At 33.9% G+C, this 13,610-nt stretch overlaps 1 protein-coding gene across 24 annotated transcripts in view; it reads right to left on the bottom strand.

Annotated features, from left to right (window-relative positions):
- The window catches only part of CYLC2 (cylicin 2), a 43,144-nt gene extending 31,416 nt beyond the window's left edge, over positions 1 to 11,728 (bottom strand). For 23 of the 24 annotated variants that reach the window (XR_007459043.1, XR_007459041.1, XR_007459040.1 and 20 more), the window contains exons 1-3: positions 11,662 to 11,728; positions 2,021 to 2,061; positions 528 to 649 (exon numbers count right to left, since the gene is read on the bottom strand). Coding sequence is in view for 1 of the 24 variants with exons in the window: in XM_049635586.1 (XP_049491543.1) it covers positions 528 to 649; positions 2,021 to 2,061; positions 11,662 to 11,678 (180 nt within the window). In the remaining 23 variants the exon portion in view is untranslated. Of the gene's footprint in view, positions 1 to 271; positions 389 to 527; positions 650 to 2,020; positions 2,062 to 11,661 lie in introns of those variants that run through there. The other variant, XR_007459058.1, reaches the window with a different exon arrangement.
- Positions 11,729 to 13,610: the final 1,882 nt, after the last annotated feature.

Here is a 13,610-nt window from a genome sequence, read left to right as displayed (position 1 = left end):
ACTGAATTCTACATTGAAGAAGTATTAAAACTTCATCAGGGTATAATATAACCCCACAACTTTAATGAGGGAGTTTCTCTAGCTAGGGAACATTTTCTGAATGTTCTTATTAACTGCAGCATTAGGATCCTCAGATTTTTGTGCTTCTTGAACACACATTTTCTATAGTGTTGTTACTAAAGAAATAATATGAAATAAGAGGCCCAATTTTTATACAGTGAAATGAAAATAAAATATATCTACTTTTGTCAAGTAGTAGAATTTGAATTACCTTTAACTGTGCTGTCCAATATGGTATATAAGCCTCAAGAGAAATGAATTGAATTGAGTTGAGATGTAAAATTCAATTCCTCAGTTGGACTAGCCTCTCAAAATGAATGTTCAATAGCTAAATTGGAATGCAAAGACATAAATATTTCCATCATCACAGAAATCCCATTGGTCAGCACTGATCTGTAAAGCACATAACTATACATGATTTCACAAGTTTATCACTAGTAAGATTATATGATCTTTTCAATACTCACAGGAGCTGTATTGTCTCGTAGTTGAGATGGTTTTGATCTCCTTTTTTTTCCTGGCCGTGGTGGTTTGGGAAATACCAGGGCAAAGTATTGCTGATTCCATGATTTTTTGCTTAATTCACTGACTAAAATAAGAAAATATTTAACAAACATTTTAGAGTAAGTAGAATTTCATCAGAACTAAAACGGCAGTAAGATAATAGACTTCATGAATAAACAAATGATACGAATTATGGCTTCATTTATTTTATTAATATTTGGAATTCTCTGCTATCAGTACATGAAAATAAAAATTTATTTTTCTATTTTGATCAGTTTTACAGATAACTAGTCATTGTAAAACTAATACAGTCTGTGATATAAATGCAAAGAAACATCTTTACTGCTTGCTTATAATCTTTCTGTCTCTCCGGGTCTGGATTCTTGCTATAGATTCTTTAGGTTAGAATAAATTCTATTGAGATCAGAAAATATGGTAACTACTTCTGTAGCCTCCAAAGTACTTAGCACAGTACTTGTTATAAAATATTTCGTAAATATATGATTGAATCTAAATGCTACTGCTTAAGATTCCTTTAGTTAGTAATTTTCCAAGCTACAAGAGTAAATGTTGTGCACTTAATAACAGCATTGTTGTTATTGGGTGATGGGTATTAAGGAGGGCATTTGTTTTGACGAGCACTGGGTATTATAAATAAGTGATGAACCACTTAATTCTACTCCTGAAACCAATATTACACTATACGTTAACCAACTAGAATTTAAATAAAAATTTGAAAAAAATGTAAGTGGCATATTAATGAAAAAATCTAACAAATTAAGAGTACCTATAGAATTGTGACTGTGAGGGTAAAGTTACCTGGAAACTATAAGAGAATGGCTAGAGACATTTAGGGTACAAATGAAACTAGTGAGAGATTTTCACTGCATTTAAACACGTGCAGTAGTAGTACTTTGTGTAAGAGAAAATATACTTTTCCCATGAGTCTCCTGAAAACAGGATCGATGAGAAAATATACAGAATGAAAGAGATATTTAAGCTCACTATATGAGGGAAAATCATTTGATATATGAAGGCCTTCAACATCAGATTGTTGGGTTTTTGGCCTATTATCAGGGGGATATAGTCTAGCAGGAATGTAGTACAAGTCATTGTGGTTATTGGTGAGTTGTTTATCCAATTTCTAGACTACTTTTCAACTGTAAGATTATCTGATTTTTTATTTCTAACATGTATCATTTCTAACATAACACCTTTATGTTGCTGAACCTATTTGCTTAAACTTTGTTTGATTTAAAAACAAAATATCTTAGAAAGTGTTTGCTGAGTCCATGAGTAAGGTGCCTTATAAGTAAAAGGGTTTATTTTTTAATAATATTCTGTAAGAGGTCTTGCTTTATCCCTTTGAATAGAGGATAATAATCACTTATCCTTAAAATAATCATAATCTTAAAATTAATCATGTTTCAAAAGTAAATATTAAATTCTTTCTTACCTGGAATGTAATTATCATATGTTCCAAAGTTTATTTTTTGGCTATTAAAATAAGAGGGAAAGTTTTTAATTAATTTATATATAATCACTCTAATGATCACTATTATGTGTAAGCACTTGCCATCACCAACTAGAGAAATAGTTTGCATTCTCAGATCTCTACTATTATGTAAGATTACTTTATTCTAGAAGAAACAGAAATGAGTACATGTGTGTCTTTTGCCCAAACTTTAACATAACTAAAACAAAGTAAATAAAAAACAGTTTATAAAGTTACCAAATTGCCATGTCTGAAATATAAACTTTAAAAAAGAATTGTGACATCATAGTTGAATTATTTTTCTCTATCTCATGCTCCAGATTCACTTGCAATTGAATTTTAGCAAATATGTCACTTTAAAAGCATTACTTAAGCAAAATCAGATCCTCAAAATATTCTCAGAACTTAAGCAAATCTGAATCATTCAATGACATACTTATATGTGTGTGAATGTGTATGTGTGTCAGTGTGCACCATAAGTATCGATACGGATTTTTATTTGTTTTAATTTTTGTTCTTTAGGAATATCTGAGAAATAAAAACTATTTTGCAAAGTATTTTTCATTTAAAAGTTTCCATTTGTTTCAGTACTATATGAGCATGTTTTATTATCTAATATTCGCATTGGAGGCATACATTAATATTTCATATAAAAAGGTTATTTTAGACATTTTTTAAATGTTTGTTTAGTTTTGAGAGTGAGAGAGACAGAATTGGAGTAGGGGAGAAGAGAGAGAGAGAGATACAGAATCCAAAGCAGTCTTCAGGGTCTGAGCTGTCACCATAAAGCCTGATGTGGGGCTCGAAGTCACAAACAGTGAATCATGACCTGAGCCCAAGTCAGATGCGCAACCCACTGAGCCACCCAGGTACCCCTAAAAATGTTATTTTACAACATCTCATTGCATTACAAAAATAAAGCCATTGTTGATCGTGTGTGAGTTTGGGGCTTACAGACACGCATAAACACACACACACACACACACACACACACACACACACACACACAAACACACATACACAGGATCTTACTTATTTTGACATTATATAAATATTAAGAATTAATTACATAGTAAAATTAAAAAAAAAAAAAACCAAAACGGTGAATAAACAAAAAGCAGAACCAGATCCATAAACAGAACAAACTAATGGTTTGTGGGGGAAAGCGAAATGGGTGAAGGGGAGTGGGAATACAGGCTTCCAGTTGGGGAATGAATAAGTCACTAGAATAAAAGAGAATAAAAGGCACAGTATAGGGAATATAGGCAATGATACTGTAATAATGTTTTATGGTGACAAATGGTAGCTACACTTGGGATGAGCATAGCATAATGGAGAAGTCTAATGTACACCTTAAATTAATGTAACATTGCATGTCAACTGTACTCAAAGAAATTGAAAAATAAAGTACATTAAAATAAGTATCTTGATATTTTTATTTAGGCTCTATTTCCTAGCACAAAACTTGGCACATTTTTGTCACTCTATAAAAATTTAAATGATTTTAATTAATAAAATTTAGGATGTATTAACCAATAAGTTATCTGGTTTAGTTTTTTTTAAGCTTTTATTTAAATTCCAATTAACATACAGTGTAATATTAGTTTCATGGTTACAATATAGTGCTATCACACTTCCATACATCACTCAGTGCTCATCACAACAAGTGCACTCCTTAATTCCGATCACCTATTTAATCTACTTCACCACCCATCTCCCCCTGGTAACCATCAGTTTGTTCTCTGTAGTTAAGAGTCTGTTTCTTGGTTTACCTCTCTTTTTCTTTAACCTTTGTTCATTTGGTTCTTAATTCCACATATGAGTGAAATCATATGGTATTCGTTTTTCTCTGACTCATTTCGCTTAACATAATACTCTGTAGCTCCATCCACACAGTTGGGTGTTGTTGCTGGTGATGGTTTTTCTTCTTAACTGAGGACATGCATTAAAATCACTTGCCCTGTTGTATCTGAATCTCTAAGTCTGGATCTGGCCAATCTGAATCTCTAGGTTTGGATCTAGCCAATGTATGTTAATATATTGCTGAAGAAATTTTGATGTTCAGCTATGGTTATGAACATCTCTGTTTTAAATACTCTGAAAGAGGAAATATTTCAGATTCATGAAACAATATTAAATTTGTGATTTAAAATGTACATAGGCATGATCCATTTATTTCTTGTATAATTTCTATAGTTGTTCTTTAATCAACAAGTAATTGAATTAGAAATCAAAGTCACTATATAGAAAATATACAATTTTTTAAAAAATCGTTCTTCTAAAAAACCTATCATCAAATCACAGTGCACATTTACGAAAAGAAACAATTAAGAATAACATAGTATCAAAAATTGTGGACTACAGTTCACAAAGGAGAATTTATAGTTTTAATGACTGGTATTAGAAAAAAGTTTACAACAGTGTTTTAAATCCCTGCTTTAATATTAGGAAAATATGAAAAATAAATGAGTAAAATTAGGAAAATATCAAACTAAGTTCAAAGTTAGAGGGAGTAAATAATAAAGCTATAAGCCAGAAACAAAGTGAACACAAAATTAAAGCAAATTAAAAAATCCAAAATTTGTTTTTTTTAATTATTAAAATTGATTAGCTCTTAGACTGATAAAGAGAAAATACAAATTACCAATATCAGGATTGATGCAAGTTTTTTAACTACGTAGATTTTAAAGGATAATGGGAAATATTATTTATAATTGTATGGCAAAAATTTCAGCAGCTCAAATGATATAGATGAGCTCCTTGTAAAACTAATTTAGCAAAACACATGATTAAATAATAAATATGTGAATGGGCTCCATAATAAGTAAATTGAATCCATTATCAAAAACCTTCCAAGAAAGGAAAGCACAGACCTAAACTCGGATCATAAAAAAAAAAATTAGGAAAAATACTAACTCTACACAAGGTTTTGAGAAACAAGAGGTAGGGGAAGGAAGTTTCAACTCATTTTTGACACCAATATAAATAATTCTGACACTAAAACTTCTCAAAGAAATTTTGAGAAGTTATGAGAAATGAGTATATAGACTAATATCTTGCATTAACACAGACACAAAACTTCCTTAGCAATTTGTTAACCAGTTACTGAACAATATATAAAATGGCAAATACATCATGGTCATTGAAATTTACTTTCTGGAATATAAGTTTGGTTTAACATGTATAAATCAACCCAGGCAGTCACTCCAAATAACAAATAAGAAAATTCATCTAATAATTTCAAGATATATAGATTTTTTTTCAATATTTACTTTGAGAGAGAGAGAGTACAAGTGGGGTAGGGGCAGAGAGAGAGAGCACAGCCGAGTAGGGGCACAGAGAGAGAGAGAGTTCTCTGTGACTCGGATGCTTAACCAACTGAGCCACCCAGGCGTCCCGCAGAAGAATTTTTGAAAAAAATTATATCAATTCATAATTTAAGACTCTGAGAAAAATAGAAATAGAAGACACCTTCCTCAAATGGATAAAATGTCTCCGGACAATACTCATTTCTAAAATCAGTTGTGGAATGTTGACTATCTTTCCTCTAGAAACCAGAAATAAGGCAAAGATGCTCACTCTTTCTAATCAACCTTGCAATCCAGACTATTTTGTTCCATAAGACAATGAAACATTAAGATTGGAAAGGAAGAAGTAAAATTGTCTTTGTTCATAGAAGACATGCTTGAGTGGACTATCCAGTAACATCTACAAAAAGAATAATTTAGGGAGGGGCACCTGGGTGACTCAGTCAAACATCCCACTTTTGGTTGATTCTTGGTTTCCACTCAGGTCATGATCTCACAGTTCCTGAGTTCAAGCCCTGTGTTGAGCTTGATGCTGACAAGGCAGAGCTTGCTTGGGATTCTCTGTCTCTCTCTCTCTCTCTCTCTCTCTCTGCCCTTCCCGTTTGTGCTCTCTTTCTCTCTCTCAAAATAAATAAATTGGGGCACGTGGGTGGCTCAGTTGGTTAAGCATCTGACTTCGGCCCAGATCATGACCTCATGGTTCTTGAGTTTGAGCCTTGCATCAGGCTTTGTGCTGAAGGCTCAGAGCCTGGAGCCTGCTTCAGATTCTGTGTCTCTCTCTCTGCCCCTCCCCTGCTCACCCTCTGTCTTTCAAAAATGAAGAAACGTTTAAAGAATTTTTTTAAATAATATAAATAAATAAAAATAAACTTAAAAAATTATTTAGAGCTGTTAAGTGAATGTAATAAGATTGTATGATATAGGCTCTAATTATATAAGTTATGAAATCTTGCCATTTGGATGGAGCTAGAATGTATTATGCTAAGCAAAGAAAGTCAGAGAAAGTCAAATACCGTATGATTTCACTCATATGGAATTTAAGAAACAAAACAGATGAACATGGGGAAAGGAAGGAAAAATAAGAAAAAACAAAGAGGCAAACCATAAGAGACTCTTAAATACAGAGAACAAACTGAAGGTTGCTGGAGGGGTGTTGGGTGGGGGGATCGCCAAGATGGATGATGGGCATCAAGGAGGGCACTTGTTGGGATGAGCACTGGGTGTTACATGTAAATGATGAGTCACTAAATTATTCTCCTGAAGCCGTTAATACACTATATGTTAACTAACTTGGATTTAAATAAAATTTTTTTAAAAATTACATATTTTTAAATATAAATGGAAAAATTTAAAAATATAAATTTAAGAACACAGTATAATTTGCAATACCATAAAAAACTACTTAGAGGTAAATTTATTGAAATATGTGCAAGAAAACTAAGAGGCGTTTGGATAGCTCAGTTAAGTGTCCGACTTTAGTTCAGGTCATGACCTCATAGTTTACAAGTTCAAGTCTTGGATCAGGCTCTTTGCTGTCAGCATATAGCCCGCTCGAGATCCTCTGTCCCCCTTTCTGTCTACCCCTCCCCTGCTCATGCTTGCTCTTGGTCGCTTGCTCTTTGTCTCAAAAATAAACATTAAAAGGGGTGCTTCAATGGCTCAGTTCATTAAGTGTCTAACTTTGGCTCAGGTCATGATCTCACAGTCTATGAGATTATTGGGCTCTGCGTGAATTTTTGAGGAAAATTTTATATATATATATATATACATACACACACATACATATGTATATATATACACACACATATGCATATGTATAAACCTATATTTTTATTCATATACATAATATATATTTGCTGATTCACAGACATCCTTTGTACTTTATACCTACCAAAACAACTAAAATTAAAGGCTAACGACGTAACAGCAAAGGTGTAGAATATCTGACATGTTCAGCATTGGTGGTAGGTGTAAAATAGTACAGTCACTTTGGAATACCACTTGATGTTTGTAAAATAAAGTTAAACATATGTGTGCTATACGTATGATTCAGCATTTCCACTGTACCTTACCCAGGAGAAGTTCACAAAAAGACTTGGACAAAATGTGTATAGCAGCTTTATTCATAATAACCAAAAACTAAAGTAACTCAAATGTCTATCAGCAGAATGGAAAAACTAAGTGTGGTATATTCATGTAATGGAATACTGCTCTGCAATGTAAAGGAATGTACTGTTGATATATGCAACACAAATGAATCAAAAAGAAATTATACTGAAAGAAAATCCAGAAACACAAAAGTATATACTGTATGATCTAATTTGTATGAATTTCAAGCATAGGCAAGGCTCTCTATGGTAATTTAACAGCCCCGTTGTGGGGGAGTGGCAGAGTGGTTGATTAGAAAGTGACACAATGTAACTTAATGGTGTGGTTGAAAATTCTTAATGTTTCTTAAGGTTGGTTAGGTTAGGGTTAGTGACAAATAAGTTTAATTCTCTTTCATTTTCACTGGGAAGATTTTATAGGATCCCAAAATAGCCATGATCTTAATACCCTAGTTCTCACTATGCCATAAACAATTCAATAAATTTAACCTGCTGGGAATAGATACCATTTTTCTACTTTTTTGCCTAAATCAGGTCCTCCTGGCAATAGCATCTCTCCCTTTACCTCTCTGGGACATCAAGAAATTTCTAGACCAGGATGCAGTTAGATTCAATTTTTAAAGTTTTTATTAAACCACACACACACACACACACACACACACACAGACACACAGTCAGCATATTTTTTTTTATATTTTCTATTTTGAAACAATTGGTTAATTCATAAAAAGAAAAAATGCAACAAGTCAAAAAGGTTGTTCTGTCTTGATATACCTAGTTTTTGAATTAAGATCTCTGGCTATATATATATAAGGAAACATAATAACTAATACTTCATCTTAACCATGGTGCAATGGAAAACAGGTGCCACAAAAACCTGCCTTCACTTCAGGTGTAGTGCACACATTTAATCATTTCAAAATCAGTCTCAGTGTCTCTGAGCTTTTTTTTTTCCTTAATCTCAAGATTTCTTTTAATTTTTTTTTTTATTTGAGTATAGTTGGCACACAGTGTTACACTAATTTCAGGTGTGTAGCATAGTGATTGGACGAGTTTATATGTTATGCTTTGCTCACAGCAAGTGTAGCTGCCATCTGTCACCATACAACACTATTACAGTGTCATTGACTGTATTCCATATGCTGTGCCTTTTATTCTATGACTTATTTCTTCCATTACTTGAAACCTGTATGTCCCATTCTCCTTCATGCATTTTGCCCATCCCCACAATCCTCCTCCCCTCTGACAACCATCACTTTGTTCTCTGTATTTATAGGTCTGATTCTTCATTTTGTGTTAGATTCCACATATGTGTGAGCTTTAAGTAAAGAAGGTGCCCATTGTTAGCATTGTGGAATGTCATGCATTCATGAGTTAGAAAGGGAAACTGGGTTTGGGTTTTCCTAAATAAAAAATTGAGATCCCAAAGTAGGAGACATGGGGATCTTTATTTTTTATGACAAAAATCTATTTTTATATTACCACTGGAAATAAGTTGTTTTTTTCCTTTTAAAGGAGTAAATGTGTAACTGTATTTGTAGGACTTTTTTTTCTTAGTCTTAAAATTTTTAATCTTTGTATACAATAAACCTGCCCTTACTCTTACCTTTAACTGTATCTCTGGTATATCTTTGAAATGTATAATAAATTCAAAGAATAAGGGCTCTCAATAATGTTATACCTACTTTATTTTGATTTAAAATGGCTACAGACAATCATTATATGTGAGTTTCATAACATATCCTGCTGGCTGACTTTTGATTTTTGTATTCTGCATCAGATATATGACAAATAAAGTAGTTGGCAGAAAGTTTTCCAGGGACAGACTGGGTCTGAGTCACTCTTGTATTTGTTCTAGAGGTCTCTTTTTTAAGGCAAAACTCAACTGTCACATGGTTATTGTCTTGGTGAAAGATGACTCTAGGTATAGTATGGTCAAATTCGCTCTTTTTTTTTTTTTTAACATTTTCTAGAGTAGTGTTTCTCAAGCTGGGTTTATTATTAATGCCTTGTCTGCAGTGGACATTTGCAACATCTGAGATATTTTTATCACAATTGTGTGTATCTTTTGGTTTGGGGGGGGGGGGTGTACACACAGTGCTGATAGTGGCATCTAGTGGGTAGAGACCAGGGATGCTGCTAGCTACTTACACTGCAGAGTACCTCCCTGCCCCCTGCCCAGTCCTCCAGTAAGTAGTTATCCTTCCTAATATGTCAATAGTGTTAAGATTCATATACCTTGTTCTATATCAAGGTGAATTCCTAGGCAAGATGGTACGAGAGGACCTTATTAATGCAACTCGAGGGATGAAAAAAATGTATAGTCAATATGGGATCCAAAAGTTAATACTGGAAGTTTAAGAAGTTCACGTTTTAGATAGCCCCATTCTTTGTGAAAACCTCTCTTACTTCCTTCAGTAACCTTAGGTCTATTCAGTATTAGAAATGGAAGGATTGGGTTGACTGATACAACCTGAGTTGGAGGAAAAGGCAGGAAGAGGAGAAACATTTGAACGGTGCTGTTGAGGTTTGATGAACAAGGGTATTAAAGAGGAATAAGTGGGGAGGGGGAAAACTGAACTGAAAGGAGAAAATTTCTTCTATCAACTATAAGTTGATAGCCATGACACAGAAATGTAAGTCCAGAATTAAGGTCCTGTCATAGAATTCAGAGGAAAAAGCACAAAATTATTTTCTGCATCTCAAATTCTCTTGTAACTGAATTGAAAGTTGCCATTTGAACCCAGAGAAATATAAGATTTTGTTATTAAGGACTTGTATGTGTGCTTCATTAGCTAACAATGAGGCCATTTGATTATGAATTGAACGACACATTCCTTCTATGATACATGAGAGTTTTAGGATTATACCAGAAAACAACATAAAGAAATAGTCATAGAACCATAAATAAGTTTTTAACTCTTTGTGTGAAGTTCTCTGAAAGTCATGCAGTGCTCGTGATAATAGTAATGCCATCAATATTTTATTGTGCTTCAACATTTTAAAGTAATTATTATACAGTGTAATTCTGTCATGTTACATGCCAAAGTACAGATTGCTTTGTAATCATCAGCAAGTCCCTCACCCTTTAATTATTACACATACTTTGAACCCTTTTACTGATGGTAGTCCTTTATGATTGCATTATAAGGGAGTAGGCACTAGGGACTTTTAAAGCCCATTTTGTTTATTTTCAAGAGTTGTATTTTATTTTTCTTCAAAAGTACTGTCCAAAATAAAAACCAGTTACATTCTTTCTATTTCATAGTTCATACTTTCACCTTTGTTCCAAGTCTACATAGTTAAAAGGCTTACATAATTTAAGGTCTTCTTTCCCTACCTCATTATAACACAACATAAATTAAGCATAAGGAAGCTACTATTGTCAAACTTCCCATGTCTGCATAATCTGCTTTTCATTGCAAAGTATTTTTGCCTACTCAGTATTTCTCAAGGGGAATACAGTTAGTATTTAATTGATCTTCTTTCTGTTGGGATGCCCCACTTATTACCAAAGGTTTAGCATCCTTGATACATGCCCTCTAAAAGTCAGTAGACTCCTCAGTTACTGTGACATTAAAAAAACAAACAAACAAACAAAAAAAACAAGGGGCGCCTGGGTGGCTCAATCGGTTGAGTGTCTGACTCTTGATTTCTGCTCCAGTCACGATCTCACAGTTCATGAGTTTGAGCCCCACGTCGAGCTCTGTGCTGACAGTGAGGAGCCTGCTTGGGAGTCTCTCTCTTCCTCTCTCAGTGCCACTCTCTCTCTCAAAAATAAAGTTTAAAACAAAACAGAAAACAAAAATAAAACAAAACAAAAAAACATTCCCAGAGATTTCCAAATAGGCTCCAAGATGTGAAAGTTCCCTGAATGAGAACCATGAAACATTTTATTCTGTATGTTACAAAATACAGTATGATAAAAAAAAAATGAAGTAAGGATCACATTCAAAAAGATTTATCCAAAACTATGCATATATTTCACTGAAATGAATGAATTAGTTAAGTCTTGGATCAAAACAGCCTATGATGTTGCTTGAGAATGTATGTGTCTGCTAAACACATACTCTCTTGTTTATAATGAATAATAATGGACATCTCTTTATACTAAAGAGAATAAATATAAAGCTAACTAGAGCATTTCAGTTATTTTAAAAATATAAAATTTGACAAGAGGACTTACAATCTTGGTACAGACATTTCCACCACCTATGATTTGCCAGGACTTAAGTAAGCACTGTAAGTTCAAATTAATGATGTTGAGAGGTGACATCATAAAGAGGCCAAGAGCACTGGGAGTTAAAGGGGAAAACAAAAGCAATCACTTTAACTTGTATTTTATGTTTTCTAATATTCAGTCTAAGATTTGTGTTTTCTTTCACTCATTATTACTGACAGACTACAACTGGTGGTTTAAAAATAACCAGTTGGTTTTACATCTTATAAAATTCTTGTTTAAGTTTTTCATGTAATTTTAATTTTTGACTAATAAGACAAAAAGATGAATCTGAGTATCTATTAAAATAAATTGTAATCCTAACTTCCTTGATATTCATGTGTCTTTTGTTAAATTCTTTGTATAACTTTGTGCCTTTTACCGTTTCCCATCTTAAACACACGGGTTGCTCATAGATACAAGATTTTAAATAAGGCTAGGTGCTTACTAAAATTTGAATATAGGAGCACGTCAGTAGCTCAGTCGGTTTAGCATCTGGCTCTTGATTTCAACTCATGTCATGATCTCACAGTTCATGACCATTGGACTCTGCTCTGGCAGTACAGAGCCTGCTTGGGATTCTCTCTCTGTCTCTCTTTCTACCCCTTCCCTCCTCCTCTCTCTCTCTCTCTCTCTCTCTCTCTAAATAAATAAACTTAATTTTTTTTAAATTATCAAGTTACTGATAGATCTCAGGTCATTTTTACTATACCCACCCTCCACCCCGCTAACAGATGAATGCAAATACAAGTAGTATTTGAACATGCTGCCATTATCTTGCTCCTTTTAGGGAAATTCAGCTGATTTTTTTTCCCCTTAAGGAATAGTTTCATTAAACTTCAGCTACTGTAGGAGATCAGTTACAAAAATCTCAGTGGTTTTAACTCAGTGAAACTTACTATCTTATGTCTCAGACCATGGTAAGCTCTAGGGTGGTTGAGGTAGGAGGTTTCCATAACAAGATTTAAATTTTTTTAATGTTTATTTTTGAGAGAGAGAGAGTGAGCAAACAAGGGAGGGGCAGAGAGAAAGGGAGACACAGAATCCAAAGCAGGCTCCAGGCTCCGAGCTGTCAGCCCAGAGCCAGACACAGGGCTCAAACCCACGAACTGCGAGATCATGACCGGAGCTGAAGTCTGGTGCTTAACTGACTGAGCCACCTGGGTGCTCCTCCAAAACAATGTTTAGTAATTCAGGTTTCTCTGATTTAATGGCTTCATTATCCACTAACTTAACACTATTAATGCTGTTGGTTTTTTGCAAAGTGATGATTAGCAAAGTATGATTTCTGAATCCACAGTATTTTGTTAAGACTTTATAATAAATACCTGGTTTATGAAAGTAGGTATACCCAGTGCATTTCTTCTGTCAGCATGTAGTAAGGTCCAGATCATTACTGGGCAGCCAACAATACTTGCCTTCTGCACCATGACCTCTTGAATTAATCTCTCAGTCATTTTAACTGTATGTAATCTTTTAAGATCTCAGAGACCTAATGATCTTTTTATTCTAAGCTTGTATTAATTTTCTATTGCTGTATAACAAATTATCAGACACTTAGTGTTATAATAGAAAACATTTATAATCTCATAATTCTGGGGGCACCTGGGTGGCCCATTTGACTAAGCTTCTGACTTCAGCTCAGTTCATGATCTCGTGGTTCGTGAGTTTGAACTGTCAGCTCAGAGCCTGGAGCCTGCTTCAGATTCTGTGTCTCCCTCTCTCTCTCTGCTCCTCCCCTGCTCATGCTCGCTCTCTCTCACTCTCTCAAAAAATAAACATTAAAAAAAATTTATAATCTCATATTCTGTAGTTCAGAAATCTCAGGTTCAGTTGGTTCCTCTGCTCAGTGTCTCATAGGCTGAAGTCAATTTGTTGACTAGTCTCTTAGCTGGAGGCTCTGAGAAACAATCTGT

Source organism: Panthera uncia, chromosome D4 (genome assembly GCF_023721935.1).
Source record: "Panthera uncia isolate 11264 chromosome D4, Puncia_PCG_1.0, whole genome shotgun sequence".
NCBI lineage: Eukaryota > Metazoa > Chordata > Mammalia > Carnivora > Felidae > Panthera > Panthera uncia.
Note: the sequence above shows the minus strand (reverse complement) of the source record. Positions and strands in the feature narration are given on the sequence as shown.